The sequence below is a fragment of the Oxyura jamaicensis genome, chromosome 3 (genome assembly GCF_011077185.1).
Source record: "Oxyura jamaicensis isolate SHBP4307 breed ruddy duck chromosome 3, BPBGC_Ojam_1.0, whole genome shotgun sequence".
Taxonomy (NCBI): Eukaryota; Metazoa; Chordata; class Aves; order Anseriformes; family Anatidae; genus Oxyura; species Oxyura jamaicensis.
In genome coordinates, this window is record NC_048895.1 from 90,631,674 (window position 1) to 90,644,376 (window position 12,703).

General features: G+C 35.7%; 1 protein-coding gene across 1 annotated transcript in view; it reads left to right on the forward strand.

Annotated features, from left to right (window-relative positions):
- Positions 1–12,703, forward strand: part of EYS (eyes shut homolog) — an 883,205-nt gene that overhangs the window by 439,321 nt on the left and 431,181 nt on the right. Inside the window, exons 24-26 of the mRNA XM_035323172.1 lie at positions 3,017–3,113; positions 4,142–4,249; positions 4,912–5,057. Of these exons, the coding sequence (XP_035179063.1) occupies positions 3,017–3,113; positions 4,142–4,249; positions 4,912–5,057 (351 nt within the window). The remainder of the gene's footprint in view (positions 1–3,016; positions 3,114–4,141; positions 4,250–4,911; positions 5,058–12,703) is intronic.

The window sequence follows — 12,703 nt, forward strand, 5'->3', positions numbered from 1 at the left end:
TAACTTCAGTTTCCCAAATGTCATAGGACAAATAATGTAAAATATATTTGACAAATAAAAGCCATTTATTTGTCATTACAATGACATTCATCTACTCCTTATGGCTAGACCCATGGGGGGAAAAAAAGAAAAACCACTCGATTGTCCATCCCTGTTAGGATAATTTCTTAAACTCAATACTGGAAATTTTGAGCAGGTATCTAATGCAATTCTGTATTCCAGAGTGGCAGTGCGTGCCATTTGCTCTTCCCTATTGATTAGATGCAGCTTTTCATTTAGAAGTTCAGAGTAGTTTGAACTGCGTTCAGAAAGCTTTCAGGTTTTCCACATAAAAAGCGTTAAGGTCAAAAATTGCATTTTTAATGTGTCACCCAGGTTTGAAATGTGGAAAAGCTACCTGTTAAAGTATATGGCTGGAGAGCTGCAACAAATCATTTACATGTGCTATTGATTTACAGTTTAAATCCAAAGTTTGACTGATTTGCACTAGCAAAGGCAGAAAGTACTTGCATTTAAATGTGCATATTACTTTCCTACACATAATACTAAATATTGTTATGGTAACAGTACCTTACAGCAGCATGCATATTTTCAGGCTTTTAAGTAATGTGCTGCTTTACAAAATAGTTTGCTTAAAACAAAAAGGATTGTATTTTGTAATTCAAATGAATGAAATATATTTGCCATATAAACGACAAATTAAGTCTTCTAGTATATTTTGTTGGCTCCGCTAAGTGAATGCTTATTTATGTACTGCAAGTTTCTTTGTAACTTAAATGTTAGATTCAGTAGTATGTCTGACACTTTAAACATTTCAAGTCAATTTAAATGAAAAACACGTCTGTTTCCCCCCCCCATGTGAAATAATCTGGAAACATCTACAGTACTGAAAAAATTGTAACCATACATTGATCTTAGTTTAAGTCTTCCAGAAGATCCTGACTATGTGTGGCAGCATTTGTGAGTTATACAAAATTTACTAATGTGTTACATTGCACTTTAAATTATGTTTGACTGTCATGTAAAATAGAAGAACTACATGTCCATGCGTGTTAGGCCCATGAGGTCTCTCATAGTTTTAACAACACTGTGTAAATAAATGACGAGGGTTACTCTCTCCTTAAGCCAACTCCTCTTACATGTGAGCATTTAAAGTAGTCTTTTGGATCTGAAAACAGTATGATTGGTTGCTGTCCAAATATATTTGTAAACGTACAGGTATTTTGATTCTAATATAATAGTACATATTTTGAGGTTTGACCCCTGTTGTTTGTACAAGCAATGTGCACAGTTACGTTAATTTTCATAATTTTCTCTGAGAACATATATCAGCAGTGAATTAAAATTGGCTTATTAACCAATATGCTTTCATTGAAACATTCTTTTTGCAGACGTTATACTACACAACAGACATCCAGAAATTATGTATATAACAGAATAAATAACACTGATACTTTTTATGTCCTGTTAAGAAGATTTGAGTGTTTCTGCTAAATAGTATTAGTTGAAAGCAATCTGTAAAAATTCCCAGCATGGCTACAGTTTTTTAGTGTTGCTGCATGAATTCAGAAGTCGGTGTTTTAAAATTATAGATCAAAACGTAAATAGTTTGGTGTCTTTTATGATCAGCACGTGTCATTAAGAAAAATGAGATTGACTTTTTTTTAAAAAAAAAAGGATGAGCTAGTTTATTTCAGTTACAAAAAGACAATTTTCAATATTAGAACACATATTATTTCATAATGTAGTAAGTAAGTGGTTAAATTATGCAATGAAGCCAGTATTTTTCTCCATTTGTAGGAATAGTAGGTAAAATACCATGCCTGCTCTATATTTGTTTCATTTATACCTTTCCAAGGTAGCTGTATTTTGCCATGGGCTGGAATAGCGTGTACTGCTGCAATCAAAAATGTGTCTAAATGGTGCTTTATGCTTTCACTTCAGTATTATTTACCTCAAAAAGACTATAAACTTCCATAACCAACTGGGGTGTCAGGTGGAAGCAGAATTGCCCTCCATTTTCATTTTTATATATTGTAATGACAGCTGTGGTATTCTAAAAAGGAGATGCTTGCTCAGATATTACTGAGTATCACAAAAGAATAAGAAGCTGTTCCATATAAGATCATAATGAATTACATTTTTTCTTCATGTAAGTAGTAGAACCAGCTAAATATTTTTAGAACCAGCTAAATATTTTTTCTCATCTACTGACTGCTTTGGATAAATTTGGTCTCTCTTAACCTCTATTATGCTGTAGATTTTTGAATTAGCTTTTCATTTTTGATACTGTCCTACATGCCCCAAGAAGGCCTTTTAAGTCCTTTAAAACTGGTTGCATTTCACAGTATCCAAGAGCTACATCCAAATGTGTTCTTTCTGGTTCATTAAAGTTTGATAAGGCTTCTTTTAGTCTCTGGAGATGAACTGGTTGAAGCTAATGAATAAAATAATTGGAGAAAATTCCTTTAGGATGGCTTTTACTTGATGTACACTTGATGTGCAGCATGTGAGGGAGGGAGGGAGCAGTGAGGACTGGCTGCTCCACAACCAAATATGAGCCAACCAAGCAATGCCAGGGCAGGGACCTCACCATCAAGGATCTCGTCTTGACAATATGTGAGTCACGTGAGCAGGGAAGGACCAATCAGCCTAGGTGCCAGATCACCAGTCAAATCTGTAGTAGTGCAGCGGGTGCAAGGTCAAGCCAGGGAGCTGATCTGAGTCAAGAGTCAGCGTGCAGAACTGATACATGGTCCACGGGCATGGCTGCAACACAGCTCAAAGGGCAGAGAGCCTCAGCTGAAGTGCTCCTATGAGAAGGAGCAGTTGATGTTTTCCTCATCTCTTTCTTTAACAGCTTCTACAGTGCCTGAATTTTCTCAAGCCTGACACTTGAGTTATGGAAATTGATCCTGAGCTCAGATAGCTCAACTCCCAATAAGATCCATGACCCTTATATTCAAATTGTGTAGTGGAATTCACTTATTCATAGTTAATACAATCTATTTTTCAGGATTTGAAGGTACTTACTGTGAAGTTAACAGTGATGAGTGCATCTCCCATCCATGCCAGAATGAAGGTCTCTGTGTGGATGGGATTAACAGTTACAGGTGAGGGAAGTTATTTGAGCAACAGATACCCAGTGTGATAAATTGCTTGTTAGCTTTTAGCTATTCTTTCCATCCTTTACTTGTATTATGTTTGCTGCCCTTCGGTGCTATAATGCCTCCTTATTTTGTTACGGGTTTGACACACTACATGTTATGTTACATTTACAATCTTGTGGTCAGAAAGGAACATGCCCTGTGTATGGACCCAAGAATTTATTGTTAGGCTAATTAAAATCTTAACAACCTAATCACATATTAAAACAGCTATTATTGATCCAGTTACAAATATACTGATACTTACGTCCATATTAGTACAAAAGAGCTTCAAAAAATATAGTTAAAATTGTTAGGTAAGAAAGCTTACAATTATCTAGCCCTTGTGTCTGTTGTTACGAGTATCCTCACAAAGTCTGTCTAGGTTCTGGGATCAGTGATTTCAGTCTTCCTCAAGAAAAACTGGCAGCATTTTCGTAAGTGACCTGCATTTAGAAGTGTCTGCTAGGTAGGTGTTACGGTTTTCGTCTTGTACCTGCTTGGAGCTATTTTGGTATGTTTCATTATCATAATTTGCTTCCTTTGCACTGCTTACAAGCTTCTGCAGCCCCCATGGACATAAGGGACTACTGTTTGCAACACCATGCTTGTCCCAGTGTGTCACACGCTCTCTGTAGGTGCCAATCCCAGATCTGAGACTAAAGCAAGGGGAAGCATCAGTCAGTTGGCTCCAGGGTAGGTCTCAAAACAAACAAAAACCATGTCAGGTGAAGACAAACCCTGAGCCCCTGCACAGCTGGGTCAGCACAAAATCTGTGGCTTCAACTAATAATAGTAAAAATACCGTTTCCTAGGCTGAAGTCAATGTACTTAGGATGTTTGTTGAAATACAGAACTTTCTAATGATCATTTAAAAAAAAAAAAAAAGAAAAAAAAAACACTTTTGATTTGTTCCTCCCAAAATATGCCCCATATTTTTCAGGAATCTTTTTATGGTAAACTGAAAAGTAAAACGATGACATCCTCTTTGATAGGTGCTCCTGCCAACATGGCTTTACTGGGACACTTTGTGAGTTGGAGATTAATGAATGCTTATCAGGACCCTGCAAAAACAATGGAACTTGCGTTGATCTCATTAACAGGTTAGTTAATACAGATAAATGAAATAAAAAATCAAAAAAATTACTTGTATGTAAAATGTACTTTGCTGTATTGAGGTTTGGAAGGGACCTTCAGCAGGCGACATGGATTCTCTATCAAAACGGGGTCAGCAAATGTTGCAGACTCAGCTACTTGTTTCTTACGTGATCTGAGAGGAAAATATAAGGGAAGTTGGCACAATTTGTTCTTTTTCCTCCTTTTTGTTAAATTTGGCATAAAAGTGAAATAGAAGAGTTGAACTGCAGTTAGATTGCTTTCTCTCTCTTCTCAGTTTCCAACAATTAAGTTTTCTAAGGTGAATGTTTACTAACAAAGTATAAATAAGAAAAAAATACTGTATCTTGTGTTTGTATCCACAACACTACAGTTTTTCAGAGACTTCTGACAAAATGTTATCCCATATGCAATTTCCTATAGGTTCAGCTGAAATTTTTGAGCACAATTTTCCTACTACTTAAAAAAAAAAGCCAACACAGTAAATTGCTATGCTTGCGTTAGAAACATGGAAATGAGAGGAGTCTGTTAATTATATTAATATGGATGCTGATTAGGGACCACAGTTTGACATCAGAACATAGTTTCAGAATATTAGAATAGATGATGTTTGCTTCCATTGAGTTACCCAGTTTTCTCTTCTGTGAAGATTCCTATGTAACTGTGCACCTGGATACTATGGGTCTCTGTGTGAGATGGATGTAAATGAGTGTGAAACTTTGCCTTGTTTGCACGGAGGAAGCTGCATCAACAGGCTTGGAGGCTATCAGTGTTTCTGTTCTCCTGGATTCACAGGTATGTTACATTCTCTACCGCAGCAAAGAGGGCTATTTCATAGGTTCTACTTATTTTTAATTTCATAGCAATGGCCTCAACTAAAACAAGTAAAAGGACACAGGATCTTTTGCTTATTGGAGGATAAATCAATATTAACTCAATATTAACTCAAACAGGATGTTGATCTAATTCTTGCTAAGTAGGTCAACACTTAAGTGTTTTGATTTATAGTTTCTTTACTCACATTATGCTGAAACACATTTAAAGGAGATTGTATAGTGCAAAGTAAATCACTGTTTTCTGAAATCAACCAATAAAAAGAAGTATTACCATAGATGCAAAGTAAATTTTACAAGCACAGTAAAATACTACCTTGTCATCTAGATTTGCACATAACCATAGTAACGCTTTGACTTTGCTGACCTGTTGGGCTGACCATGTTGCTATTAGTGTTAATCTTTACATTTTTACAGCACTAATGACAAAATATTTAATGGGCAGAGATGTACTAAAATTTCTCTAAAATGATGCTGACATATACTTAAATGCTTTATATGTAGCAGAACAATTCATGCTTAATGTTTTGATGTATTCAGTTTAATCAACCTAAATACACTTGGGGTCATATGACTGTGCTTGAAGAAATGGTTACAGTTTCCTGCCCCAAGTTGCATGATTTCTGCATATTTTTTGCATAAAATTTTTCATAGACGTTCCAGTCTGTGATGAATATCACATAAGTTCAGAATACTATAAAGGATTCTGTTGGCATCCCCTCAACTGAGAGGAATGTAGTTTGTCTGCAGAACGAAGTACAGTTTAGGAAATACCAGTATGGTTTTTCCTAAACTGTATGGTTTATATGGTTTTTCCTAAACCTTCCATTTGTTACAACCTTTAGTGCATGTATCACTTGTACAGTATTCTTCACACTTTTCATGACATTTCAGCAAAGGTTAGGAAAATCCATGTAATTCTATTGCCTAAAACTTTAAAAGCATTTTTCCCAGAATATTCTCATCAGAAAGTGCTGTGTTCTGAATAATAATACTTCTTGGGTATCAAAAACACTTTGGTTCATTAGTGGTGAAGTGATGCAGTGGTGCCAGTGGTCCTGCAGATGTAAAATTTTAACTACTGGATTTTAAAACAATTGTCTTGAGCTTTACATATATATTTCCGTCAAAATTTCCAGTTGTATTCATAAATGACATCTGTACTTGAAGGGCTTATGAGACTCCAATTTGAAAAGGAACATGCAGTCTGCAAGTATTTTCTTTCTCTGATTTTTCATTATTTGACTAAGAAGGTTGACTTGAGTTCATTTCCCTTACACATTTACCCTGGAAGGACAGGTGTTTTTCATTTTGTTTTTATATCAGCTATCATAGTTGTTTTCTGTTACAAGCAGTCATCTGCTACAAATGCGATACTCTTCAGTGTATTAATACGTTAGCTATTATCTAGTGTTAGTTAATTACTGACAAGGGCAATGTGATATCCTGGTGACTGTTACTCAAAAATGAGTGATAGATTGCCCATTGCTTGATTGCAGTGCATGTTTTTTTCATCGTTAAAGTGCAACGTAGTGGACATCCGCTACGGAATGTACCAATTAGACAAGTGTCAAAGAGTAATTCATCCAATGCAAAGTGTTGGGGGTATTGCTTGCTTTTTGAAACTTGATGCATAATAAGGTTTAAAGAAGAAGTTGCAAACCTGTATGTGCAGCATCTTCAATGTCTTAGTGAAAGCAAACATAATCTTGAACAAGTTTAAAGTGTTAGCAGAAGTAAGTGAAAAGTAGTTTGATTCCAAAGCAAGGTCTTTTCAGAGCAAGACATTGCTCTTCAGAATTACAAAGGAAACTACAGTAAAATTAGATGGTATGAGTCAGTCTGTTGGGAATATTCCACTTGAATATGCTGTGCAGTTGGATGAGTATCATTGAGTATTTTAAGGCTCTGACAGCATACTAACATTGGAAGTTTTCTTTATTTGCTTCAAACATAGTCATCTACCTGGTTTACTAATTATAAAACTGAGTAATAACCAAATAATAGTATGGACAGTTGGACTTCTACCTAACACTGATACTTTGTCAAATAGATGAACCCCTCACCTTTTCCATTGTTTTTAAGTAATGTAATCATATCACTTGTAATGAAGATAATACTCTATCATTTTTTTATTATAAAGTTGTTCTTGTAATTTTGTTAGCTCGACCATGTAACTCCTTAGGACTTAGAACCCAGGACACATCACATTTCCAAAAAAGAGAGTACATAAGGATGGTTAGTACTGGAAAGAAGAGCAGTAGAGGGTGTAATTTTAGATCCAGAAGGAGTAAATTCAAGCTCAACAATAGTTACATTGTTTAATCTTGCTCAGAAATGTATCAAATGTCATATAATTTACTACACCTAGTGATGAGATCAGATTACATATGATGAAATGCAGTATTTGCACATGATTTTTTTTCTTCTGTGGAGGATACATGCCTTCTAAAATTTTTGTTTTGTACAGTTCCTAAAATGTGAAATGATTACAAAATACTCCTATTATTTACACTGAAACAAATACTGCAGAAAAATACTTTCAGCGTCACTGTGAACAAAGAGCATGTGTCAAGTGTATGTTTCCCTAACAAACATACAAAATTATAAAGTAGTTCCCTGGTTGTTTTGAGATTTTAGAAACGTAGTCATTACAATAATACATCAAATGGGTTAGGCCAAATTATGTTACTTTTTTTCACTTTGTTTATAGAAAGTTATTCGAAAAGTACTGTCTTTCGTCAGGCATTTTGAATGTTTTTTTCTGGTCATAATGTAACTTAATGTCTTAAAGATCAGTCTTTAAACACTGATTTCTACTGTGTAGGCTCTAGAATTTTGATAGCTAATGTATTACTTAAAATTACGCGTTTTCTGTAAATTTACCTAATATTTTATTCATTTTACATTTTTTAACATTTCATTTTAAATAGCTGTTTAACTAAAATATTGTAAAATTATTTTATTAATATTTAAAATATTTTTCTGAGCACTGTTAAGATCTTCTGTCTTGCAGCTCATGTAGACTTTTATGAAAAGTTATCACAGCTGAGATGACAAGTGCACGGATGTATCCTTTGTGTCAGGATTTAAGTGGCAGCAACAGTGGTCTTCTTAACCTGTAGAGAGATTGCCCCAGAAAATAAGAGATCTAGGCATTCAAGAAACTGTTTTTTCCCTAGTGAGAAATCATAAGTGACTTAATACAGCAGTGCTATATTAGAAGGAGGAGAAAAATAACAAAAGCATAATAAAAAATAATCAACAATTTTTTATACCTGCTAGAGATAACTGCATTCCCTCTTCTGCAGTATCCCTTCGTATGTTTAGTCATCCTCAATCACACTGTCAAGCAAGGCTACATCAAAGGAGCAGATGACCTAGTAATGTGAAGTTTCTGTCTCCAGCTTAGCCCTTCTTGCTTTTTTTTGCCTTTTTTTTTTTTTTTTTTTTTTTTTTAATTTGCTTTGGCTGGCCAACGTTACTCCATGGAAGAATGCTACTCAGTTCCACTAGGTACTCTTGATAATGCCAGATCTGATTATTCAAGCTTCATCAGCTGCTGCTGTTGTTGTACTTATATGTGCTCTTCAGCAAATGTTTATATAGAATACATCATCTTTGTTTCTGAAAATGACCTTTGTAAACAGATGTGTGTTGTTTTTTCAGACCAAGAACTTCAGCAAGCTAAAGCTACATCCTGTCTCCTTACATTAGCGTGACCACTCGCTTCCAAGCGCACACAATTAGCTTTTTCCCAGATTTACACATACTGTTGCAATATGTTTGTCCCTTCAATTAATAGTAAAGCTACTTTTAACTTTCCTGACATAATGAAGCATAAATGGCAAGAATCAGTTTTGGGAAAAAGTGCTTAAATTTATGTGTCTTTGCGTCAAGAATATGCTGCCTGTCTAAGCTCGCAATATTATCAGCAGAGAGATAGTACAGTCAAAGGATTCTAGCAGCCTGTTCAGCTGTCAGATCCTGACATCAAGATTTAGTTGCCTAAACACAGTTGTCTTGTATTATTTTACACTTCCCCCAGCATATTCTATCTTGTCTCTAGCTGACCCTCCAGAAGGTCATGGGTTTCCCATGGGTTTTAAATAATAACTACAGGACTTGCACTATTTTATTGGATCCCAGAGGCCTTCTCATATGACGTGGTAAACCAATTTAGGTGACTTAATCCTTCCTGAGTTCCTTTAGTGTTGACGGGATCAGTCTCTGAAGTTCTCATGATTATTTTTATTTAATCTCTGCAGACTATATTGCGGACTTAGACACTCAGCTCATATGTAGATATTAGGTGTCTTCATATAAAACTGAAGAGAGAACTGAAAGTGTTTCATTCTACTTGTTGGGCTCTTTTCTCTCCCAGATGCCATTTGAATGCCTTTCCCTTAGGGGGCTTCCATCGTCTGAGACTGTCTGGATAGTCTTTGTGGACTTAGACTTAATTTACACTCTTGGTTTATGCAGACAGGAATGGGAAGATGCAAATATAATTGAGCTAGGAACAGATTTAGGACAACTGAAAGTATTTGAAAAACTGATCAATACAGTTGGTCTGATTCTGATCAAAATATTAGAGGCACCAATGCAAACAAAAACATTCTGTCAGCCTTTTTTTTTTTTTTGTTCTTTTTAAATAAAAATAAACAGTTAATTTATCATTTGAACATCGAGCTTTCTTTTAGAAAATAGCAAAACCCAAAATTATTAAGTTAAACAAATCCTGTACTACAGGTTAAAAAAAAGACTAGTAAATTCTCTTAGTTTTTCAGCTGAAAAAAAATATACTGCTTCAGTCATACTCAAGTCACTACACGTGTAAGGACTTAAGTGAAAAAATATTTACTTGCATTGTTCTACAAATAATCTATGGTAAAAATATTTCTCTAGCCTCTACGCTTGTACATTAAATATTGTGCCATGTTCAAACTAAAAGCAGTAGGTTACTTAATAAGTGAATTATTCAAAGGAACAAGTAGAATTGAGAGTAGAATTAATACATTGACGCTTGCTGTTCAATAACTTTAGATTAAAAAAATGTATTTGGAAAAATGATCAGTGCTATTTTCCATTTTGCTGGAAGGTTATAGTTACTCTCATGTTATAAAATAGTTATTAGATAAACATTTATCACAGAATCACAGGACCGTTTAGGTTGGATGGGATCCCTTGAGATCTAGTCCTACTCACTTCTCAAGCAAGGTTAACTAGAACAGTTTGTTTGGGAGTGTGTCCTATTGGATTCTGAAGATCTCCAAGAATGGAGATTCCACAGCCTCTCATGGCAGCCTGTTCTGTGCTCAGTCATCTTCACAACAAAGATAGGGTTCCTTAAGTTCTATCAGAACCTATAGTGTTGCAGTTAGTGCCCCTTGCTTCTTGTCCTGTCTGTGGACGCTACTGAGAAGAGTCTGTCTGCCTCTTCCTCATCCCCCTACCATTAGGTATTTGTACACACTGGTAAGATCCCTTTGAGATTTCTCTCCGGGCTGAACAGTCCAAGCTCTCTCAGCCTCTCCTCTTATGAAAGAGGCTTCAGTTCCTTAATCATTTTTGTTACACTGCTCTGGTGTTGGTCCAGTAAGTCCATGCCTTTCTTGTTCTGGGGAGCCTAGAACTGGACTCCATATGGAGTACAGTGGAAGAAACGCCTTCTCCACCTGCTGGCAAAACTCTTCTTCATGCAGGCCAGGATATGGCTGGCTTATTCTGTTGCAGGGATGCACTGATGGTTCGCGATCAACTTTTAGTCCACTAGGACTATAAGTGCTCTGCGAAGAGACATTCCAGCTCGTTTTCCTGCAGAGCATACTGGTTCATGTGCTGTTCTTTCCTAGGTATGGGACTTTGCATTTCTCCTTGTTCAGTTCTTTAAGAGTCCTCTCAGTCCTGGCTTGGGTCTGTCAAGGTACCTCTGAAATGCAAAACAGCCAACTGCAAATGTTGAGGGTGCACTCCATTAAACCATCTTAAATCAGTAAAGAATATATTAAATACTACTGGAGCTGCTATCAGACTCTGGGATACCCCATTAGTGATTGGCATCTGGATCGACTTTGTGCCACTGATGACAAACCAGTGGGTTTTTAATCCACCTCATTGGGCACTTACCCAGCCTTTATTTTTTTAGCTTGTCTGTATTGTTGCTACAGGAGACAATGTTGGAAGCAATGTTAAAATTGAGATAGACAACAACCACTTCGCTCCCTTCGTTCACTAAGACAGCCTTCTTTGGCAATGATTGTCAGGTTGGCCAAGCATGACTTCCGCTTTGTAAATTCATGTTCATTGCTGAGCTTGACGTCGTATGGTATGAAATATCCCTTTGGTCAGTTTGGGTCAACTGTTGCGTCCCAGCCTCTTGCCCACCGCTGGCTTCTCCACTGGAAATACATTTTGAGGATTGTGTTCTGGGTTTTGATACTTAAAAGGGAAATCAAAGGAATATCAAAGGAATATGAAAGGCTATTGCACGGATTTCATGATGGCTTGGTAGGTTAAAAAACACTTGTTACAGAATCTGAAGATACAGTGCAGACAAGTGGAACTCCTGTTACTCTTTGTGAAATTATATGGAACATAATCATCATTTGGAATTATAAGCACAATCATGAAATGTAGTGAGTATAGCTATATCTTCATTATCACAAATCAATTAATGGGATGTTGCATTCTGAATGCATTGGTACATAATTACGTAAATAAAGAGAAACACAAGAAAAAATACATAAATATATATTCCACACTGATATTAAAAACAAGCCTGTTAGCTAAAACATTAATATTACTCTCACTTCAGCTGTTAAATATGACAAAGTAATAGTAATAAGTAATTAAACATAACGTGTGATGATAACTTACCCTTAAGGTCTTTTTCGTGATTCAGGTGTTAATCATTTTTTCTTTATAAATCTTACCATCCAAACAACCTTATGTCAAAGTGCAATCCAGATGATTCAGACATGCCTCAAATGAAATATTTTTCATGTTTCTGAAAAATTATTTTATATTGAAGTATAAACTATAAGTGTCAGGGTCACCAAGTCTGATGCAGAATGAATTCAATTAGAATACAACTTTTTTGGCTAAAGAACTTTTTGTGATGATGCCTGATGGTTTCTTTTGAAAGGATTCTGTTAGCAGCAAGTCTTCACTGCATTCATTGACATATTTACTAGTTCCAAGTCTTCATTTTCTGATATCTATATATTTTTAATCTTGAGGTTAACTAAATAATTTCAGAGATTAGAATAATTCTAAGAATTATTTAGTCACCAGCTGAAAGATGTCCACCCATCTGCTCTCACTCCACTTCTCAACAAATGGAAAAAAATACGGTGAAAAAGCTCATGGGTCAAGGTAAAGACAGGGAGACTTACCAGTTACCATAAAGAGCAGAACAGATTCAACTTAGGCAAAATTGATTTTATGGCCAATTAAAATAGATTTTTGGATGGTGAGAAGCAAATAAATTGAAACAACAGCTTTCTTCTACCCCATATTTCTTTACTGGCTCAATATTCCCTGACTCTTCTACTTTGCCCTCCTCAAGCAGTACAAAGTAATGGTTGGTTGCAGTCTGTTCATAAC